This window comes from Schistocerca americana, chromosome 10 (genome assembly GCF_021461395.2).
Source record: "Schistocerca americana isolate TAMUIC-IGC-003095 chromosome 10, iqSchAmer2.1, whole genome shotgun sequence".
In the NCBI taxonomy this organism is placed as follows: domain Eukaryota; kingdom Metazoa; phylum Arthropoda; class Insecta; order Orthoptera; family Acrididae; genus Schistocerca; species Schistocerca americana.
This window is the reverse complement of record NC_060128.1, coordinates 187,204,817-187,227,703: the sequence shown is the minus strand read 5'-3', so window position 1 is coordinate 187,227,703 and position 22,887 is coordinate 187,204,817. Positions and strand designations below refer to the sequence as shown.

The 22,887-nt window shown below is 40.3% G+C and overlaps 1 protein-coding gene across 1 annotated transcript in view; it reads left to right on the top strand.

The window, feature by feature from the left end:
• The window catches only part of LOC124552629 (protein draper-like), a 237,919-nt gene that overhangs the window by 118,985 nt on the left and 96,047 nt on the right, over positions 1-22,887 (top strand). Inside the window, exons 8-9 of the mRNA XM_047126954.1 lie at positions 3,017-3,228; positions 12,154-12,320. Of these exons, the coding sequence (XP_046982910.1) occupies positions 3,017-3,228; positions 12,154-12,320 (379 nt within the window). The remainder of the gene's footprint in view (positions 1-3,016; positions 3,229-12,153; positions 12,321-22,887) is intronic.

Sequence of the window (22,887 nt, the reverse complement as noted above, 5' to 3'; positions counted from 1 at the left end):
ACCTTTTTGCAGTTTCTTCAGTTTTAATCTACAGGTCATAACCAATAGATTGTGGTCAGAGTCCACATCTGCCCCTGGAAATGTCTTACAATTTAAAACCTGGTTCCTAAATCTCTGTCTTACCATTATATAATCTATCTGATACCTTTTAGTATCTCCAGGGTTCTTCCATGTATACAGCCTTCTTTCATGATTCTTAAACCAAGTGTTAGTTATGATTATGTTGTGCTCTGTGCAAAATTCTACCAGGCGGCTTCCTCTTTCATTTTTGTCCCCCAATCCATATTCACCTACTATGTTTCCTTCTCTCCCTTTTCCTACACTCGAATTCCAGTCACCCATGACTATTAAATTTTCGTCTCCCTTCACAATCTGAATAATTTCTTTTATTTCATCATACATTTCTTCAATTTCTTCGTCATCTGCAGAGCTAGTTGGCATATAAACTTGTACTACTGTAGTAGGTGTGGGCTTCGTATCTATCTTGGCCACAATAATGCGTTCACAATGCTGTTTGTAGTAGCTTACCCGCATTCCTATTTTCCTATTCATTATTAAACCTACTCCTGCATTACCCCTATTTGATTTTGTGTTTATAGCCCTGTAGTCACCTGACCAGAAGTCTTGTTCCTCCTGCCACCGAACTTCACTAATTCCCACTATATCTAACTTCAACCTATCCATTTCCCTTTTTAAATTTTCTAACCTACCTGCCCGATTAAGGGATCTGACATTCCACGCTCCGATCCGTAGAACGCCAGTTTTCTTTCTCCTGATAACGACATCCTCTTGAGTAGTCCCCGCCCGGAGATCCGAATGGGGGACTATTTTACCTCCGGAATATTTTACCCAAGAGGACGCCATCATCATGTAATCATACAGTAAAGCTGTATGCCCTCGGGAAAAATTACGGCTGTAGTTTCCCCTTGCTTTCAGCCGTTCGCAGTACCAGCACAGCAAGGCCGTTTTGGTTATTGTTACAAGGCCAGATCAGTCAATCATCCAGACTGTTGCCCTTGCAACTACTGAAAAGGCTGCTGCCCCTCTTCAGGAACCACGTGTTTCTCTGGCCTCTCAACAGATACCCCTCCGTTGTGGTTGCACCTACGGTACGGCTATCTGTATCGCTGAGGCACGCAAGCCTCCCCACCAACGGCAAGGTCCATGGTTCATGGGGGGGGGTTTTGGTTCTTAGGACCAGGAATAATTGTAAAATAAATGAATCTGAATTTGTGTCACCGGAGGTCAAAGGTGTTGACAACTGTAAAAAAATTAGTCGTGGGTGACCTCACACATTTATTATAGAAATTAAATAAATGATTTTCTTTCCCTTCACACAAAAAAAAACCGCTACACATTGATCTTGTCAAAAGCCAAGTTGTGATTCTTCTTAGTGTTAGCTCTCTGGGGCTCTCTGTGTGAGCGTTGACCTCAGTGATTACATAACCGCTTATCGCTCTGTGTTTACAAACATGACAAGCACAGATGTGTGCTTTCCCCCCTCCCTTTTGATTTTGGTGCTTCCCCTGCCTCTATTTTGGTGCCCCCCCCCCCTCCTTTTTGCTGCTTTTGCCCCTCCCTTTTGGTGCTTTTCTTTCATCTCTCTTCCTTTCCCTTCAACTTTTCTGCCGGGAGGAGGAGCCACTGGCTCTGAAGCTTTGCACATTTCTCTAAACTTTGTTTGTTTTCTCCTGCCACCGCTTTGTGAGAAGATTTTTCATCTATCTAATTACACTGTATTTTCAAAATTTTATTGTTTTCATTGATCAAATATTTTGTAGTAAATAAAAGAGGTGGTAGCAGAAAAACACTCCGTACACCCGGGAACATAGTGGCAGTAAGAGAGGCTATCAAATACAGTTCACAATGTTCTGTGGATTGTCATTCCCTGGCACTTGGTTTCCCAGACCACAGTGCTTGATGTATCTTAGGGAAAGGTCTTCATTTCTGTGCCTACAAGATTCAAATTCTTCACGTACTGCAGGAGCAGTACTATGCCAGATACTTCTGTAGGGGATCAATGGAAATCAGTATCTCCTTAAAAACTTACTGTCAGGTGAGTAAGCAAAATTCCTGTTAATGGTCTAAGACAAACTTGCAAGAAATCCATGAGAAACCAATCCACAGATCAAGAGTTACCATGTGATGTCTGATATCGTCTTACACAATTATTGGTCCCTAATTCTTTGAAGATGAGATGTGAAATGCTATAACTGTGTTGGGGGGCACCATGTTCACATAGGAAAACTTCTTAGCTTCTGCAATTGCTCCTCTGGCTGTGAACAAACATGCATTCTTTCAACAAGATGTGGCTACCGGTCACGTAGCACCAACTACGGCAATTCTGAGGAACCAATCATGTTATCTTCAGTCTTTTCAGCCTGCGATTTTTTTTCTGTGGGGCTACTTGAAATAACAAGCATTAGTTCTTTAGCACCACACACAATCCAGGAACTGAAATATCAAATTCAGGAAGAAATACAACGAATTCCTGTGGAGACTTTCCAACAGGTAATGGGCGATGCCAGCAGAAGACTTGCTGAGTGCTTGCCAAGGGATGGTGGGCATCTAAAAGACGTTATTTTTGGAAAATATAGAATTTTTAGATTTTTTTCGATTTGAAAACTAAGTGCTTTTATGTTTACTGTGTGTTCTTTGAGTAAATAAAGTCAATTATTCGCTCTCAATAACAGTTTTAAAATCATTTGACTTGCTGCCACACCCTGTAAAATGCAGTGTGTGGAGTTCAACAGATAAGCTACCTTGATGGGTAGTACAGAATACATCTTCATATTTTAAAATAATAGTTATTTGCTTTCAACCATTTGAGCTAGGGTACTTTCCTTGCTATAAAGGCACAGCAGTCACTGAAGCATTAGTTGTATGGTGTTAATCATATAGATAATTGTTTGCTCATGTATAATTTATTGTCACTGTAAGATAACCCAGACAATCTGTCATAGTTCCACTTTTTGATACCTCTCTGCATGTCTCATTTCGACCTGATGTCTCGCAGTGCCTGGAGACTTGCCCAGTGGGGATGTTCGGTGCCAACTGTTCCCAGAACTGCATCTGCAGCAATGGCATGCAGTGCTCAGCTGTCGACGGTTCCTGTAAGTGCCCGGATGGCTGGAAGGGCACCAACTGCTCCCAGCGGGCGTGTCCTGAGGGGTGGTTTGGGCCAGGCTGCAAGAGTGTCTGCGAATGTGACCACCACAACACTGAAATGTAAGTCAGTCAGCTTGTATTGCGATGGATATGTGGTGAGCACTGTGGCAGCCAATTTGCTAACAAAGCTGCTCGCAAAACACTTTAGATTGTGCGGATATTCCATGATTTTAAGTATGTTGCAAAAAGATTCTGCCTTGAGCTAACATCATTTTTCTTCTTATCCCCCCCCCTCTCTCTCTGTCATCTTTCCCCAGGCTGTATTCTCAAGTGAATCAATGTTCTGTGTGTTCTGATAAAAACATAAAAATGTGTGCAGTGGTGTGGTTTGCTCACATGAACACATGATGGTTGGTGGTGAGGCGATCTGCAGTGGCAAGGAGCAGTGTACCACATGACTTTAGAGACAATAGTGTCATTTTGCCAAGTGTGCCCATAGCACACACTCCGGGCTGCACACAGAACATTTAGTGTTGATTTTTGTGTTACATTCAGTGTGCTCATTGTAGGTGACATAAGCAAACTTGAACAATATTACAAAATTCAACCAGTATGAGGCTGAGCATACAATGGAATCATATTCTAGTACTAGTTGGATGGCTATATATGACTACATGCAACCAACCAGCACCATTCTCTTGCGGGCAAGCAATTCCTGCTTAATACGTACAACCACATCTGGGTAGGGGGCACATTGCCCAAATGTTTGCGTGAAGCCATCGCCATACCATACCTAAGCCCGGCGAGGATAAAGTCCTTCTTTCTAGCTACCGTCCCATCTCTCTCACCAGCTGTGTTTGCAAAGTGATGGAACATATGATTGATGCCTGGCTGGTATTGTGGCTCGAGTCCTGCAATTAAATAATACTGCACAGTGTGGATTTTGAGTGCGGTGTTCTGCAGTTGACCACCTTGTTACTTTTTCCACGCATGTCATGAATGGTTTTCTGTGGAAATCCCAGACTGTGGCCTTGTTTTTTGATTTGGAGAAGGCCTACAACACCTGCTGGAGAGCTGGTATCTTACATACTCTTCACATGTGGGGCTTCTGAAAGAAACAGGAATTTTTAAAAGACTGAGTTTTTGAGCTGCGTGTGGATTCTGCCTTGTTGAACACCTTTATCCAGGAAACTGGTGTGCCTAAGGGTTCCGTCCTGAGCATTGTTCTCTTTGCTATCGCCATTAACCCTATAAGAGCCTGTCTCCCTCTGGGCATCTCCAGCTCCATTTTTGTTGATGATTTTGCCATCTATTGCAATTCCCCATGGACCTTTCTCACTGAGAGGAGTTTTTAGCGATGTCTTGATCATCTTTACTCCTGGAGTGTTGACAGTGGCTTTCAGTTTTCCACTGACATAACCATCTGTATGAATTTCTGGCAGCATAACTGATTTCACCTACCATCTTTACATCTTCGGTCTGTCACTCCTCCGTTCGCTGAAACTATGAAATTCCTGGGGCTCGTGCTCAATAGGAAACTCTTTTACTCCTCCCATGTGTCTGACCTGGCAGCCCGCTATACGTGGTCCCTCAATGTCGTACGTGTCCTTAATGGTACTTCCTGGGGTGCAGATCGAACCACCATCCTCTATTTGTACCATTCCTTTGTCCATTCGAAACACGACTATGGGTGCTTTGTTTATGCATCTGCACATCTGTCCCTCTCACACTGTCTCAACACTATCCACCATCATGGCATCCGTTCAGCCACCAGTGCCTTTTACACCAGCCCAGTTGAAAGTATGTATGCTGAAGCTGCTGAATTACCACAGTCCTACCACTGTGATTTTCAAAGCAAATTTCCTTTTACGCAAGTTGAACTATGTGTGAGAATGTACGATGAATTTCTTAAATCACAGAGCGTTTGATGACGAGCCATTTAGAAGTATTTCGAGCCCAGACGATCAGACATTCATGTAGTTATTGTGAGCAAATTGATGTAGTGCTATGGGAAGCTCTCTCTCCTCTGCGGGAGCTAATTTATTTGTGGAAAATTTTGAGGACAAGTCACTGGACTCGGCTAAATATTTTACTGGCACATTTGTGTGATATATCTTAAAGTGTAACACCTTAGAGACCAATGTTCTATGTGAAAGCTTTGCTTTTCTTGTAGCAACACTATGTATATTAATTTAAAACATTAACTTTTCCTATTTGTGTATCCGCGCTACTTAACAGTGTTGTTGTTATTTGCTGACTATATCACGTGTCCTTGGGTCTGAATATCCACTGTTGTCTGCTGGCGAGAGCACGTGACATGAGCTATGACTGGCTTACAAAAGTGCATCACTATCTCAATTACAATGGTTCAGAAAGTAACATGTGGTATTTGGTGGAATTCAAATTTATACTTTCGTAATACAAAAATATGCAGCGTACATGTTACTGCAAATCAAAAATCTTTCCGAAAGGGGTTTTCTTCCCTGTGTTTCGTTTTCTAAAGTGCCGGGAAATTCTAGACCCATGTATAAAAACATAACCATTCAAAAGGATTGATAAGTTTTACAGTTCCGAGGGAAAATATACTGTCACTTAATAACACGGAAATGTGTGTTTTCATCTGGGAGAAACTGTATTCTTAGCTCGGAAATCCGGCGAAAATCCGTGAATTTTTTTCCTTGTCCACATAGAAGCCCTGTCTCAGCGCCCTTCAAAGTCTCTGTTCACTGTACATCACCCATCCCTTAGTACAACAGGTCCAGGAAAACTGTCACTTACCGGGAGGTCATTTTAACTTGGCTGCGTATTGGGCACTGCCTTCTTAGCCATCATCATTTGATAAGTGGCACTACCCACCATTTTGTACACATTGTGCCAAAGTGATAACTGTCAGCAACATCCTGAGTGAATGCCCATTTATTAACCATTTATGTTCCTGCTTTTGTTTACTGTCTGAGTTATTGGCTGTTTTAGCAAATGATGCACGCACTGTCAACTGCATTTTACTTTTTACCCATCTAAGCATATGGTGAAGGCCATTTAATTTTTGTTTTGGACCTCCATTTCTGTGTGGTGTCTTTTTTAGCCTTTTCTCCGACCCTGTTTTTAGCTGTCTTCTCTTACGTCAATTGGGACCAGTGGCGGATACATACGGAAGGTGCACGGGGCGTGCACTTCCCCCTGTGGGGCTGTCTGCATTGCCACCTGTGATATCCCCACCAGTCAACCCTCATGCTATTCGTTCGTTCCTTTTGCCAGTGGACTTGGCTGAGTTGAGTTACTGAGTGGTTGTACTTTACTATGTAGCGTGCGTGTCCGTGTCATCATATTTTATACGTTTCTGTCTGGCACATAGGTATCAATGCCTTTGTTAAACACTCACCCTGACATTAATTGTCCTATTGATGATGTCATTAACCAATTTGCCAGGAAGAATAGGTGCACAGAATTCATAGTTTAAGGAAGAGAACAACAATTGTAACTTTTTTATATTATAAGATGGCATTGTCTTGTATATGTGTATAATCAGTTAAAATAAAACTTTCTTAAACTTTGCATGTGACTAAATTATTTTTTATTACAGTAAAAGTACAGGTAGTTCAAGATATTTTAGCGACCCCTCCTTAAGGTTTTTCTGTATCCGCCACTGATTTGGACTGACGTATAGTCGTTTTTTAACTCCACTCTGCATTCATGTTCTGTAGTTTTGACTTGGGCCCATATGACTCCATTTGTTTTTGTGCCCTAAAACAAAATGAAACAAAAAAACTTAGCATCTTCCAACAAACTTTACACATAGTTTCAAACATTTTTGATACTTCTTTTTGCTGACACTTCTCACACAGTTAAAAAAGATTATTGCTTACTATGTTTTCACTGTTCACGCAACAAAACTTCAGTATCAAGCATGACATTTTAGTTGGTTACTTCTCTATTGATAGCTCTATTTGCAATGCATTATGCAGACACTATCCACATGTACCACTGAATTTACCTGCAAAACCATATTATTGTACAATGCATGCTTCAGGAGATATCTTTTAAATGTTTAGATACCTGAGAAACTAGCTTTTCTTAAAACAGAGTGCAAATTACCCAGACAGTAGTCATCTAATGTTTGATAAGATAGCACATAGTGGCTTCCAACAATTCACAGTTCAAATGATAAATAACCAAAACAGCTGCTGTAAGAAGTTTTATTGCTCTCCTATTGGCTCACAACTACTTTCTTGACTATAAAGTCAAATCCTCACACGCCAAACAACTAAACTAAAGAAAATGAAAGAAACGTTTTGTAGAACTACATAGGTTAAATTATATCACAAATTTTAATTACATAACACCCTATCTTCGTTTCTTCACAACCTCAACACCTCTCCCACCCACTTAATGTGGTACTCCTCAGCCCAGCGTGCCACCTTCCTGGATGTTGACCTTCTCCTCTCTGATGGCTCAATCTGCACCTCTGTCCACAATAAGCCCACAAACCACCAACAGTACCAGCATTTTGACTGCTGTCATCCATTTGACACCAAAAAACCCTTCCCATACAGCCTGGCCACCCAGAGACAGCACATCTGCTGTGAAAAAAAAACTACCTTGCTCAGTATGCTACGGGTCTCACCAAGGCCTTCACAGATTGGCACTACTATCCACACCTAGTCTGCAAACAGACCACCTGAGCCATTTCCTCTCACACCCCCTGTCCTCCCACTACCCCTGAGAACCAGGCACAAAGGAGTGTCCTTTCGTCACTCATTACCACCCCAGACTGCAACAATTGAACCATATCCTTTATCAGGGCTTTGATTTGCTAACATTGTACCCTGAAATGAGGGACATCCTACAAGAGATACTGCCTGCCCCTCCTAAAGCGGTGTTCAGTCAGTCACCCACCCAACCTCAACACCTTAGTCTATCCCTATGTCGCTGCCAATCCCAACCTGTTGCCATGAGGATCATATCCCTGTGGAAGATCCAGTTGCAAAACCTACCAGGTCAACCCACCCAGCACTTTGTGTTCCAGTCCTGTCACAGATTTATCCTACCACATGAGCAGCTGGGTCTCCTGTGAAAGCAGGCATGTCATTTACCAGCTCTGCAGCAATCACTGCATAGCTTTTTATATTGGTATGACTACCAACCAGGGTGAGTAGCCACCGCCAAACTGTGACCGAGAGCAAAGTAGACCACCCGTGGCACAACATACAGCTGAACACAACGCATTTGATTTCAGTAGCTGCCTCACTACCTGAACCATCCAGATCCTTCCCTCCACCACCAGATTTTCTGAACTTCCACTCCCACAATTAGCCCAAACTCAACCTACGGTAACATACTTTTCCCTCACCCTCCATTCAACGGTTTACACCCCCTCTGTCCTATCATCTCCTCCCCATTCTCATCTCCCACCCTGTTGCAGCCCTCTGCCAATGCATCCGCCTGTCTTTCGCCACCTTCCTGCCCCACAACCTCCTGATGCTGCATCTGTTGGCAGCTTAGTTCTTGCACATTCCACCAAACAGCATTTGTCTCTCCCCTACCCATACACTACTATCCCTTCCTCTTCCCTGCCCTGTACAGATTGCTGCTTGCATCCCACGTGATAGACTCATACGGCCTGAGATGCTGGAGTTGGCGGATGTGTGTGTATGAGATACGGTAGCTTTTTTTGTGAGTGTGTGTGTGTCTTACTGATGAAGGCTGTGGCCGAAAGCTTTATGTAACTGTCTTTTAATTATGCCTGTCTGCAACCTGATGTCTTCTTTACGAAAAGTAGCAATCTGTCTTTTCCTACATTGTTGATATTCCTACCTGGAATTGAATTTTTAGACATGGAAGCCATTCCTCAATAAAGCATAAATGTCCCTTATCCTCATGTTGATAATAATGTAAAAAATGCAGCTGTTAAACACATGACAGTGGACTACATAAGAGATGTAACCTAGAATGAACAGGGATACTAAGAACTATGAAAGTATCTCAGTGATAAATGATGATTACTCAAAGGGAATTGAGAATTTATTTTAAAACCTCCAATGATAAATAATTGTTAAGGGAACTGAGGTGAGAAGCAGCATGTGGAGTTGCATAGCTAACAGCATAGCATGTACTGACAACTCGAGTTATACACGGAAATATCACCTAGTTATACATGTGTGGAGTGGGGTTAGTCAAGTCATAGTCACAATAATCCTAAAATGAGGTGAAGTGCCAGTTTAATCAGAAGTAAAACTTTAACATCAGACACAACATTTTAATTTATTAGTTTTTTGCTACCAGCTCTATTAACAACAGTTTGCTGAAAGTTTCTACATTCAGGAGATATGTCATAGATGTTAGGAAGCCAAAAATTTGCTTTTGTTTAAAATGGAACTCAAATTGCCCGTACTATATTAATCAAATGTTTCATAATGAGAGGTTGTAGTAGTGACTTTCAATCAACCTTTAGCATTACTTCAAACATTTCCTAAAACATTTTCTGTCTTACATGCTTAATGTCAAGTATTTCACACATTCATTCATTCATAAATTAATCAGGCCTTTAAAGCTGTATTATGAGCGATTTTGCTTCTTTAAAGAATAGGTGGTTTAGTAGTTAAAACAGAAAACATGTTATGGAATATATAAAATGTTATTCTCTACATATTTATGACAGCACTTCCCTGTCCACTTGCACATTTTTGTCCATTTCAGTTACTAGTAAATTAAACAATAAAGTTGTTTTAACACATAATTGACCATTTATAGATGGTCATGGCAGAGGAAGTTTTGCACCTCTAATGCATTAATTTAAGGAGATGGGACCTGGATAAACTGAAAGAACCAGAGGTTGTAGAGAGTTTGAGGGAGAGCATAAGGGAACAATTGACAGGAATGGGGGAAAGAAATACAGTAGAAGAAGAATGGGTAGCTCTGAGGGATGAAGTAGTGAAGGCAGCAGACGATCAAGTAGGTAAAAAGACGAGGGCTAATAGAAATCCTTGGGTAACAGAAGAAATATTGAATTTAATTGATGAAAGGAGAAAATATAAAAATGCAGTAAATGAAGCAGGCAAAAAGGAATACAAACGTCTCAAAAATGAGATCGACAGGAAGTGCAAAATGGCTAAGCAGGGATGGCTAGAGGACAAATGTAAGGATGTAGAGGCTTGTCTCACTAGGGGTAAGATAGATACTGCCTACAGGAAAATTAAAGAGACCTTTGGAGAGAAGAGAACCACTTGTATGAATATCAAGAGCTCAGATGGAAACCCAGTTCTAAGCAAAGAAGGGAAAGCAGAAAGGTGGAAGGAGTATATAGATGGTTTATACAAGGGCGATGTACTTGAGGACAATATTATGGAAATGGAAGAGGATGTAGATGAAGACGAAATGGGAGATAAGATACTGCGTGAAGAATTTGAGAGAGCACTGAAAGACCTGAGTCGAAACAAGGCCCCGGGAATAGACAACATTCCATTAGAACTACTGATGGCCTTGGGAGAGCCAGTCATGGCAAAACTCTACCATCTGGTGAGCAAGATGTATGAGACAGGCGAAATACCCTCAGACTTCAAGAAGAATATAATAATCCCAATACCAAAGAAAGCAGGTGTTGACAGACGTGAAAATTACTGAACTATCAGTTTCATAAGTCACAGCTGCAAAATACTAACACGAATTCTTTACAGACAAATGGAAAAACTGGTAGAAGCGGACCTCGGGGAAGATCAGTTTGGATTCCGTAGAAATGTTGGAACACGTGAGGCAATACTAACCTTACGACTTATCTTAGAAGAAAGATTAAGAAAAGGCAAACCTACGTTTCTAGCATTTGTAGACTTAGAGAAAGCTTTTGACAATGTTAACTAGAATACTCTCTTTCAAATTCTGAAGGTGGCAGGGGTAAAATACAGGGAGCAAAAGGCTATTTACAATTTGTACAGAAACCAGATGGCAGTTATAAGAGTCGAGGGGCATGAAAGGGAAGCAGTGGTTGGGAAAGGAGTGAGACAGGATTGTAGCCTGTCCCCGATGTTATTCAATCTGTATATTGAGCAAGCAGTAAAGGAAACAAAAGAAAAATTCAGAGTAGGTATTAAAATTCATGGAGAAGAAGTAAAAACTTTGAGGTTCGCCAATGACATTGTAATTCTGTCAGAGACAGCAAAGGACTTGGAAGAACAATTGAATGGAATGGTTAGTGTCTTGAAAGGAGGATATAAGATGAACATCAACAAAAGCAAAACAAGGGTAATGGAATGTAGTCAAATTAAATCGGGTGATGCTGAGGGAATTAGATTAGGAAATGAGACACTTAAAGTAGTAAAGGAGTTTTGCTATTTAGGGAGTAAAATAACTGATGATGGTCGAAGTAGAGAGGATATAAAATGTAGACTGGCAATGGCAAGGAAATCGTTTCTGAAGAAGAGAAATTTGTTAACATCGAGTATAGATTTAAGTGTCAGGAAGTCGTTTCTGAAAATATTTGTATGGAGTGTAGCCATGTATGGAAGTGAAACATGGACGATAACTAGTTTGGACAAGAAGAGAATAGAAGCTTTCGAAATGTGGTGCTACAGAAGAATGCTGAAGATAAGGTGGGTAGATCACATAACTAATGAGGAGGTATTGAATAGGATTGGGGAGAAGAGAAGTTTGTGGCACAACTCGACTAGAAGAAGGGATCGGTTGGTAGGACATGTTTTGAGGCATCAAGGGATCACAGATTTAGCATTGGAGGGCAGCGTGGAGGGTAAAAATCGTAGAGGGAGACCAAGAGATGAATACACTAAGCAGATTCAGAAGGATGTAGGTTGCAGTAGGTACTGGGAGATGAAGAAGCTTGCGCAGGATAGAGTAGCATGGAGAGCTGCATCAAACCAGTCTCAGGACTGAAGACCACAACAACAACAACAACAACAACAACAATGCATATGCAGAACTTCCAAAAATTCAATTTAGCCAGCAGTTCTGTCTCATAAGGTATCAACAATTTCATTTTACACTGAAATGTTTTATTGCTGTGTTTTTCGGTTTTGGCAGCTGGTAATTCTTGTGCAGGTGCCATCCATGGACGGGACTATGTGACTGCAAGGCAGGCTGGGATGGTATGAAGTGTTCACGGCCATGCCCACTCCTCATGTACGGGAAGGGCTGTAGCCGACAGTGCGACTGCCAAAATGATGCCCTGTGCTCACCTGTCGACGGAACGTGCATCTGTGCCCCAGGTCAGAGTGCATTTCAGTCAGAATTCTTACAGCTTCCATGCTGACATTGATATTCTGGGTATGCTGATTGGTTCAGTTGTCAGAGTAATATGGACTGTTACGCATGTTTGTAAAAAACACAGTGAAATCTCTTGTTGTTGTGGTTGTCAATCATATGACTGGCTTGATAACAGCTCTTTGTGCTAGTCTGTGTTGTACAAACTTCGTTATCTGTGCATAACTACATCCACTGAAAACTGGTTACTGTCATTAGCCTTGATAACTTTCTAACATTATAAATCCCCAACTACATCCACCAGCCTGTCCCTCAGCTGTGCCTCTTCATTATCTAATTAATGATTTCTTGATGTATCAGGTTGTGTTCTATCAACTGATTCCATCTTTTAGTCAAGTTATGCCATAAATTTTTCTCATTGATTTCATTCAGTACCTCTTCATTATCTACCTGACCTACCCTTTAATTTTTTGCTTTCTTTTATTTTGAAATCATCTGTTATCATCTTGTCTGCACTCTTTATTTTCTACCCATTTGAGGGATCTTAAAATTATGCACTGTGACCTGTAGTATATCAATTTATATTTTCCGAAATGCAACAGTGACAATAACAAACGTAATTGTTGGATTCAAATTAATGATATCAATATAATGGAAGGAAACATTCCAAGTGGGAAAAATTATATATAAAAACAAAGATGAGGTGACTTACCGAACAAAAGCGCTGGCAGGTCGATAGACACACAAACAAACACAAACATACACACAAAATTCAAGCTTTCGCAACAAACTGTTGCCTCATCAGGAAAGAGGGAAGGAGAGGGGAAGACGAAAGGAAGTGGGTTTTAAGGGAGAGGGTAAGGAGTCATTCCAATCCCGGGAGCGGAAAGACTTACCTTAGGGGGAAAAAAGGACAGGTATATCCTCCAGTATATCCTCTCTTCTCGTCATCCGCCAGGCCTCAATCTCCGCTAATTTCAAGTTGCCGCCACTCATACCTCGCCTGTCTTTCTCGCCTGGTTGTTGAAAGACAGGCGAGGTATGAGTGGCGGCAACTTGAAATTAGCGGAGATTGAGGCCTGGCGGATGACGAGAAGAGAGGATATACTGGAGGATATACCTGTCCTTTTTTCCCCCTAAGGTAAGTCTTTCCGCTCCCGGGATTGGAATGACTCCTTACCCTCTCCCTTAAAACCCACTTCCTTTCGTCTTCCCCTCTCCTTCCCTCTTTCCTGATGAGGCAACAGTTTGTTGCGAAAGCTTGAATTTTGTGTGTATGTTTGTGTGTCTATCGACCTGTCAGCGCTTTTGTTCGGTAAGTCACCTCATCTTTGTTTTTATATATAATTTATATTTTCCCAACGACAACAGCCTTCTGAACGGACCCCGCCTGGAGATCCAAATAAGAAATTGTTTTTACTTCAGAACATTTTAATCAAGAAGATATATCATCATAAAATTATATAGTAGAACTATATGTCCTAAGATGAAGGTGAAATAGAAAGTCTTTGACCCTATTTGTGGGAGTCTTTTTGCTGTGCCTATTTGTGACTCAGCATCTCTTCTTTTTTATCTATGTTGTTCTGATTTTAATAAATCATTAAGCTTCAGGAATTCAGAGTTCTACAAGACTGCTGACTTTTAACAAAGCATCTAATTAACTTCAGATAAGAACTCATTACATGTCTAGTCAATCACAGAAATAACACCAGAGTGTCTCTGTAATTTGTTAATTGCTTGTTAGCAAAGTCCAGACAGAAACTCAGCATGCCACAGTCAGAAATCAAAGATAGTGTGTTATGTAGAAATTTTGGTTAATGTTTGCATGACTTTCATATCACCATGCTCTTCTCACATCATTTAAAAAATAACATTGTCTTATTGGGATGCCATTCATAGAAATGTGAACACTGACACTTTAAAGGGGGTAAATATTAAAGTTCTGGTGTTACAGTCTTCAGTCCATCTGAGATGGAGTGTAAGCTCCATAAAAGTAATTGCCCTGTTAATAATGCAATTTTCTACTTAATTTAACTTCCTTTCCACTTTTCTCTTTGTTTGATTTTTTTTATAACCCTGTGCTTTGGTGTCTCTCTGCCATTGCCACTTCATCATTTGGTATTGGTGGTGGTCTAATTATCAACAATGTTAATGATTCCAGTCTTTTTTTCCCACACTGGTTCTTTCAGTTTATGTGTACATTATCCATGACTTACTGTCTGATGTATTTTCTGCTGTTAACTGATGAAGTTTTCTGAACCACGACTGTCAGCATTTTGATTTACGCCTCACCAAAATCCTTTCCCCTTTCCTTTTCTGAATGGTAAGATGATTATCATTTTCTCTTAATGTATATGACTATGAGAACTGGGTAAGAATAAGTTTTTTCTATATTTTCTTTTATTGTAGTTTTTGTTTAAAGTCCTTTTCTAAAGAGTGAATGAATGATTGATTCAGTCTTAGAGCAGTAGCTTGTTAGTTTGCTGTTGTTAACATTTAAAAAATTGCAAGTAAACTTCATACAAAGAAAGATGTTAAACTTCAGCAACTGTTTGTTGTTGTGGTCTTCAGTCCTGAGACTGGTTTGATGCAGCTCTCCATGCTACTCTATCCTGTGCAAGCCTCTTCATCTCCCAGTACCTATTGCAACCTACATCATTCTGAATCTGCTTAGTGTATTCATCTCTTGGTCTCCCCCTACGATTTTTACCCTCCACGCTGCCCTCCCATACTAAATTGGTGATCCCTTGATGCCTCAGAATATGTCCTACCAACCGATCCCTTCTTCTGGTCAAGTTATGCCACAAATTCCTCTTCTCCCCAATCCTATTCAGTACCTCCTCATTAGTTATGTGATCTACCCATCTAATCTTCAGCATTCTTCTGTAGCACCACATTTCGAAAGCTTCTATTCTCTTCTTGTCCAAACTATTTACCGTCCATGTTTCACTTCCATACATAGCTACACTCCAAACAAATACTTTCAGAAATGACTTCCTGACACTTAAATCTATATTCGATGTTAACAAATTTCTCTTCTTCAGAAACGCTTTCCTTGCCATTGCCAGTCTACATTTTATATCCTCTCTACTTCGACCATCATCAGTTATTTTGCTCCCCAAATAGAAAAACTCCTTTACTAATTTAAGTGTCTCATTTCCTAATCTAATTCCCTCAGCATCACCCGACTTAATTCGACTACATTCCATTATTCTCGTTTTGCTTTTGTTGATGTTCATCTTATATCCTCCCTTCAAGACACCATCCATTCCGTTCAACTGCTCTTCCAAGTCCTTTGCTGTCTCCGACAGAATTACAATGTCATCGGCGAACCTCAAAGTTTTTATTTCTTCGCCATGGATTTTAATACCTACTCCAAATTTATCTTTTGTTTCCTTTACTGCTTGCTCAATATACAGATTGAATAACATTGGGGAGATATTAAGATATAGATATTAAGATATAATGTTTAAGAATGTACTATGTGATTTAATTGGATATGTTCTTCATCCAGCCACTGCAATGAAAAGTAATGCAGTAAATGAAAAAGTCTAGAAAAATAAAACTTAGTCACAGTGTGGTGAAGTAAGATGTTCATTTCACATAATATTTACTTTTTAATTCATAATTTGCTTCATGTTTTGCTCAGCGTACAAAGTTTCATCTTTTCTGTATTGAAAATAAAGTGTGTCAAGTGTTATCATTTAAAGAAACTCTTCCTATTCAGCCCGTTTGGAGAAGGCCGTACAGTCCAGAACCGCTATGCCAATAATGCAAAATCACTGAGCATTGAGGCTACCTTCCCACTGATGCACCATGTTGGATATATGTATTTGACAAAATGTGTCCTGGTGCCTGAAGAAATCCATAACTGCCTTCTACACATTGACCCTTGTAGTCATTTTCAAGGGATTGAAGGTATGATTATGACTGCATTGTGAGAGATCAAGACTGTAGGGCAGATGCTAAAGTGTGTCCCATTTGAGTTGACAGTGTCTTGTGTCAAATCAAGACCAACAAGGAACTTGGCACACCATTCCAAATTCTCTGATGGATGTCAACTGGTGTTTGTTCTTTGGCAGCCAAGTAAGGAATAACTGCACATTGGTCCTATTTGGACACACATGGTAATACCATCAACATAGTTCTCTCTCTCTCTCTCTCTCTCTCTCTCTCTGTGTGTGTGTGTATGTATGTGTGTGTGTGTGTGTGTGTGTGTGTGTGTGTGTGTGTGTGTGTGCAATAATACCCTCAAATTGAGACTTTTTGATTGGTGCTTATATGTTTGTACACACATTAGCTATTGCACGAGACTTTATGAAAACAGAGTACTTCTTAGCTGGCTCTGACCTTTTTGAGGATTGAGCATAGTTGAAAAGTTGCTGAACAGAAAGGAACAGATATATTGGCTATGTTTTCTGCTTGGCTGAGTCTTCTAATTTTGCATCTTATCTTTTATGCTTCATATTACTGAAAACCATTTCTTGATGTTTCAAAGACTGACATAAAATCCATACAGGAATTAACTAAGCATGCTGTAGACATCCATAGAATATTTTTAGGCATAAAAATGTACTCTTAGTACTCACTGCAGTGACTGCTATTTTTAAATTTTCTTCAGGAAATACGCGAACTGTATCTTCTTAACACTGCAGATGTATTAAGACACTAGTAGGCTATTTCTCACATAGCAGTTTTGGCTTTTAAGCTTTCTTTCAATCATCTGTATGATGATACAGATAATTCTGATAAATGATTTAAAACTATTTTCACATTGCTGCCATACTGCAAATGACAACTTCACTGAAAGTGCAAGATTAATGTTCTCTCTCTTAAAAGTGTGCAATATGAAACTTGTGCATCGATATAATTAAGACTTATTGTGTTCGTTGGTAATCTATGTGTATATTCAAAGCTTTGTTGAAAGGAATGGAATATTATACTGTTTGAAAATCAGTAAGTAAGTCAACACAGATAACTGCATAGGAGTGAGAGTGATAAATGCTTATTCTGGTGGCAACTGCTGCAGTTTTGTGATCAGATAGTGATGTTGCAGTTCCACAACTGCTTATTGTACAGCTATCAGAGGAGATGAGACGGTCTGTTTCACATAGACTAGGTTAAAGGGTTTAAATTCCAAAAAGGCAATGAAACTCCCAGAAATGTGGCTAATGATACACTTTGGGAAAAGCAAATAAGACTTCATACATATACATATGAGGGCATGCTGAAAAGTAATGCCTCCAAATTTCTTATGTGAAGAATCTTAACCTTTTTTTTTTTACACAGAACAAATGTTTTTAACATTCTGCATATTTATTCTTTATGTTTATGTATTTATTTCTCAATGAAGTCACCTTGCTGATGAATACATTTCTCCCGACAAGAGACCAGGCTTTTGATACCATCACTGTAGAATGTTTGCTTTTGTTGGCAGAGCCACAACCTCACCTTTGTTTCATCATCATCATCATCATCATCATTTAAGACTGATTATGACTTTCAGCGTTCAGTCTGGAGCATAGCCCCCCTTATACAGTTCCTCCATGATCCCCTATTCAGTGCTAACATTGGTGCCTCTTCTGATGTTAAGCCTATTACTTCAAAATCATTCTTAACCGAGTCCAGGTACCTTCCCCTTGGTCTACCCTGACTCCTCCTACCCTTTACTGCTGAATCCATGAGTCTCTTGGGTAACCTTGCTTCTCCCATGCGTGTAACATGACCCCACCATCTAAGCCTGTTCGCCCTGACTGCTACATCTATAGAGTTCATTCCCAGTTTTTCTTTGATTTCCTCCTTGTGGACACTCTCCTGCCATTGTTCCCATCTACTAGTACCTGCAATCATCCTAGCTACTTTCATATCCGTAACCTCAACCTTGTTGATAAGGTAACCTGAATCCACCCAGCTTTCGCTCCCATACAACAAAGTTGGTCGAAAGATTGAACAGTGCACAGATAACTTAGTCTTGGTACTGACTTCCTTCTTGCAGAAGAGAGTAGATCATAGCTGAGCGCTCACTGCATTAGCTTTGCTACACCTCGCTTCCAGTTCCTTCACTATGTTGCCATCCTGTGAGAATATGCATCCTAAGTACTTGAAACCGTCCACCTGTTCTAACTTTGTTCCTCCTATTTGGCACTCAATCCGTTTATATCTCTTTCCCACTGACATTACTTTCGTCTTGGAAATGCTAATCTTCATACGATAGTCCTTACATTTCTGATCTAGCTCTGAAATACTACTTTGCAAACTTTCAATCGAATCTGCCATCACAACTAAATCATCCGCATATGCAAGACTGCTTATTTTGTGTTCACATATCTTAATCTCACCCAGCCAGTCTATTGTTTTCAACATATGATCCATAAATAATATGAACAACAGTGGAGACAGGTTGCAGCCTTGTCTTACCCCTGAAACTACTCTGAACCATGAACTCAATTTACCGTCAACTCTAACTGCTGCCTGACTATCCATGTAAAGACCTTTAATTGCTTGCAAAAGTTTGCCTCCTATTCCATAATCTTGTAGAACAGACAATAACTTCCTCCTAGGAACCCAGTCATATGCCTTTTCTAGATCTATAAAGCATAGATACAATTCCCTGTTCCACTCATAACACTTCTCCATTATTTGCCGTAAGCTAAAGATCTGGTCCTGACAGCCTCTAAGAGACCTAAACCCACACTGATTTTCATCCAATTGGTCCTCAACTAATACTCACACTTTCCTTTCAACAATACCTGAGAAGATTTTACCCACAACACTGATTAAAGAGATACCTCTGTAGTTGTTACAATCTTTTCTGTTTCCATGTTTAAAGATTGGTGTGATTACTGCTTTTGTCCAGTCTGATGGAACCTGTCCCAACTCCCAGGCCATTTCAATTATCCTGTGTAGCCATTTAAGACCTGACATTCCACTGTATTTGATGAGTTCCGACTTAATTTCATCCACCCCAGCCGCTTTATTGCACTGCAATCTATTGACCATTTTTTCCACTTCCTCAAATGTGATCCTATTTCCATCATCATTCCTATCCCATTCTACCTCGAAATCTGAAACATTACTGATCGCATTTTCACCTACATTGAGCAACTCTTCCAAATATTCCCTCCATCTGCCCAAGGCATCCACAGGATTCACCAGCAGTTTTCCTGACCTGTCCAAAATACTTGTCATTTCCTTCCTACCTCCCTTTCGACGACTGCTAATTACACTCCAGAATGGTTTTCCAGCAGCTTGACCCAAAGTCTCCAACCTGTTTCCAAAGTCTTCCCACGATTTCTTCTTGGATGCTGCAATTATCTGTTTGCACCATTTAATTACTATCAAGCTGATGTCCTCAAAGGTATTCTTCAGGTTTTGGAAAAGGATGAAAATTAGATGGAATCAAGTCAGGACTGTATGGGGACGAAATAACTGGCTGTAGCTTCATCATAAATTGCATTGAGAAGTATCTATTTTTTATTTCTTTATGGCAGCTGATTTCAGTCACCTGTGTCCATTTTCAAACTATTCATGCTGTAAGTGTGACAGATAAAGGCAATAGCCCATGTATAGAAACTGCCCCTGCAGTAATCAAAGCAATATATGGCCAACATTAGAGAACTCTAATGTCTATCCTGTGTGGTGTAACTTGCCGTTGTTAAGTCTGCCATATACCACTGCAGGGGTAATTTCTGTACATGGGCTATCGCCTGTATCTGCCACACTTACAGCGCAGATGGTTTGAAAATAGACAGAGGTGTCTGAAACTAGTAACCATTAAGAAATAATTTAAAAAATAGATACTTCTTGATGCAACTCATGATGAAGTTACAACCATTTATTTCAATAACAAGACAAGTTTCGGACCTACGAGGGTTGTCCACAAAGTAAGTTCTATTTGGTTATATAAAACAAACATGTACAGATACAGAAAAAATATTTATTGTACAAAAATCTATAACTGTTAAACTACTTTTCTACATAGCTTCCGAAATTTTGTAGGCACTTGTCATAGCGTGGCACAAGATTTTGTATGCCTTCTTCATAGAAGGTTGCTGCCTGTGTATTCAACCATGTGGTAACATGCTCTTCAGCTCATCATCATCATTGAAGTGTTGACCACCAAGGACAGATTTTAGGTGTAAGAAGAGACAAAAGTCGCTAGGAGCGAGGTACGGGCTGCATGGAGGATTACCAAACGGGTCCCAGTGAAATTCCCGTAGAAGTTGTGTGGTACATTTGCCATGTGAGGTCGGGTATTATCGTGGGAAGAAAACAACATCTTTTGACAGTAATCCTTGGCTCTTGTTCCGTATTGCACCGTGCAATTTCTTAATGGTCTCACAGTAACTGTGTACATTGATTGTTTGGCCTCATGGTAAGAAATCGATCAGCAAAATGCCTTTTCTGTCCCAAAAAATGATGCACATGACTTTTCAAGGTGTCAAGATTTTCTTAGGTGTAACCTCTGATGGGGATGAAGTGTGCCTCCATTACATCGGTTGCCGTTTTGTTTCAGAGACATCGTACGATACCCAAGTCTCATCCCCCGTGACTATCTGAGAAAGAAAACTACCACCTTCTTCATTGTCGGATGTCAAAAACTGAAGTACACTGCCCATCTGTGGTTTTTTTGTGTTGTACAGTAAGAATTCTGGGTACCCAACGTGAGCAAAGTTTACAAAATTTCAGTTGTTCTGTAACAATTTTGTGAATTAGTGATCGTGAGATTTGTGGAACTTCGGTAGCGAGGGCACTAAGTGTAAACTTACAGTTGTGCTTAATCTTCTCTTCAATTGTGTGAACCAGCTCATCAGTAACCACAGACGGGCGTCCACTTCATTCTTCATCATGCACTCGATCATGTCCTTCATTGAACATCTTCTAACCATTGAATCACTGATAACGTTTTATCCATAAACCTCACAGATTTCCCAATGAATTTCCTTTTGTTTAACTTTCTTTGCATTTAGAGAACAAATCGCAGATACGATTTCACACATGGTGGCATTATAAAGAAGCACTACAAAGCACACGTCGGCAGCAGCGATCTGAAAATGGTGTACACGTCTTCTCGTCGAGTCAGAGTAACCGCCGCGACCGCTCGGAGCTGCGATCGTAGTGCTGCCGCAGATAGAAACGGAACATACTTTGTGGAGACCCTCGTATTTTTCACGTGCAGCATGCTGCAAGTTTATATGTATGGGGGATGATCGATGACAGTGAACCCGAAGTGTGGGATTCTTGTAGACGTTGCAGCGCTCGTGTGTGGTCTGCCGTTGTCGTGCTGGAGGAGAGGGTGCTCCGTGTGTGAACGACTTCAAATTTCAATCTGTACTACAGCACACTGTTCCCGACAGACTGGCATATTTACATTACACAGCACCACTTTACATGCTAATTCAGAGCCCTCTAGTGGTAGAGGACTGCAAATATGTAGACACGAAGACTTAAGATGTACGATGTTATTCACATTAGTTTCATTTAAAAAGGTTTAAGAGTTTTCACATAAAATTTCAAAAGTACTACTCTTCAGCACACCCTCATGATTTGTTGTTGTGGTCTTCAGTCCTGAGACTGGTTTGATGCAGCTCTCCATGCTACTCTATCCTGTGCAAGCTTCTTCATCTCCCAGTACCTACTGCAACCTACATCCTTCTGAATCTGCTTAGTGTATTCATCTCTTGGTCTCCCTTCTCGATTTTTACCCCCCACGCTGCCCTCCAATGTTAAATTTGTAATCCCTTGATGCCTCAGAACATGTCCTACCAACCGATCCCTTCTTCTAGTCAAGTTGTGCCACAAACTTCACTTCTCCCCAATCCTATTCAATACCTCATCATTAGTTACGTGATCTACCCATCTACAGCATTTTCTGTAGCACCACATTTTGAAAGCTTCTATTCTCTTCTTGTCCAAACTATTTATCATCCACATTTCACTTCCATACATGGCTACACTCCATACAAATACTTCTAGAAACGACTTCCTGACACTTAAATCTATACTCGATGTTAACAAATTTCTCTTCTTCAGAAATGCTTTCCTTGCCATTGCCAGTCTACATTTTATATCCTCTCTACTTCGACCATCATCAGTTATTTTGCTCCGAAAATAGCAAAACTCCTTTACTACTTTAAGTGTCTCATTTCCTAATCTAATTCCCTCAGCATCACCCGACTTAATTCAACTACATTCCATTATCCTTGTTTTGCTTTTGTTGATGTTCATCTTATATCGTCCTTTCAAGACACTATCCATTCCGTTCAACTGCTCTTCCAAGTCCTTTGCTGTCTCTGACAGAATTACAATGTCATCGAAGAACCTCAAAGTTTTTATTTCTTCTCCATGGATTTTAATAACTACTCCGAATTTTTCTTTTGTTTCCTTTACTGCTTCCTCAATATACAGATTGAATAACATCGGGGATAGGCTACAACCCTGTCTCACTCCCTTCCCAACCACTGCTTCCCTTTGATGTCCCTCGACTCTTATAACTACCATCTGGTTTCTGTACAAATTGTAAATAGCCTTTCGCTCCCTGTATTTTACCCCTGCCACCTTTAGAATTTGAAA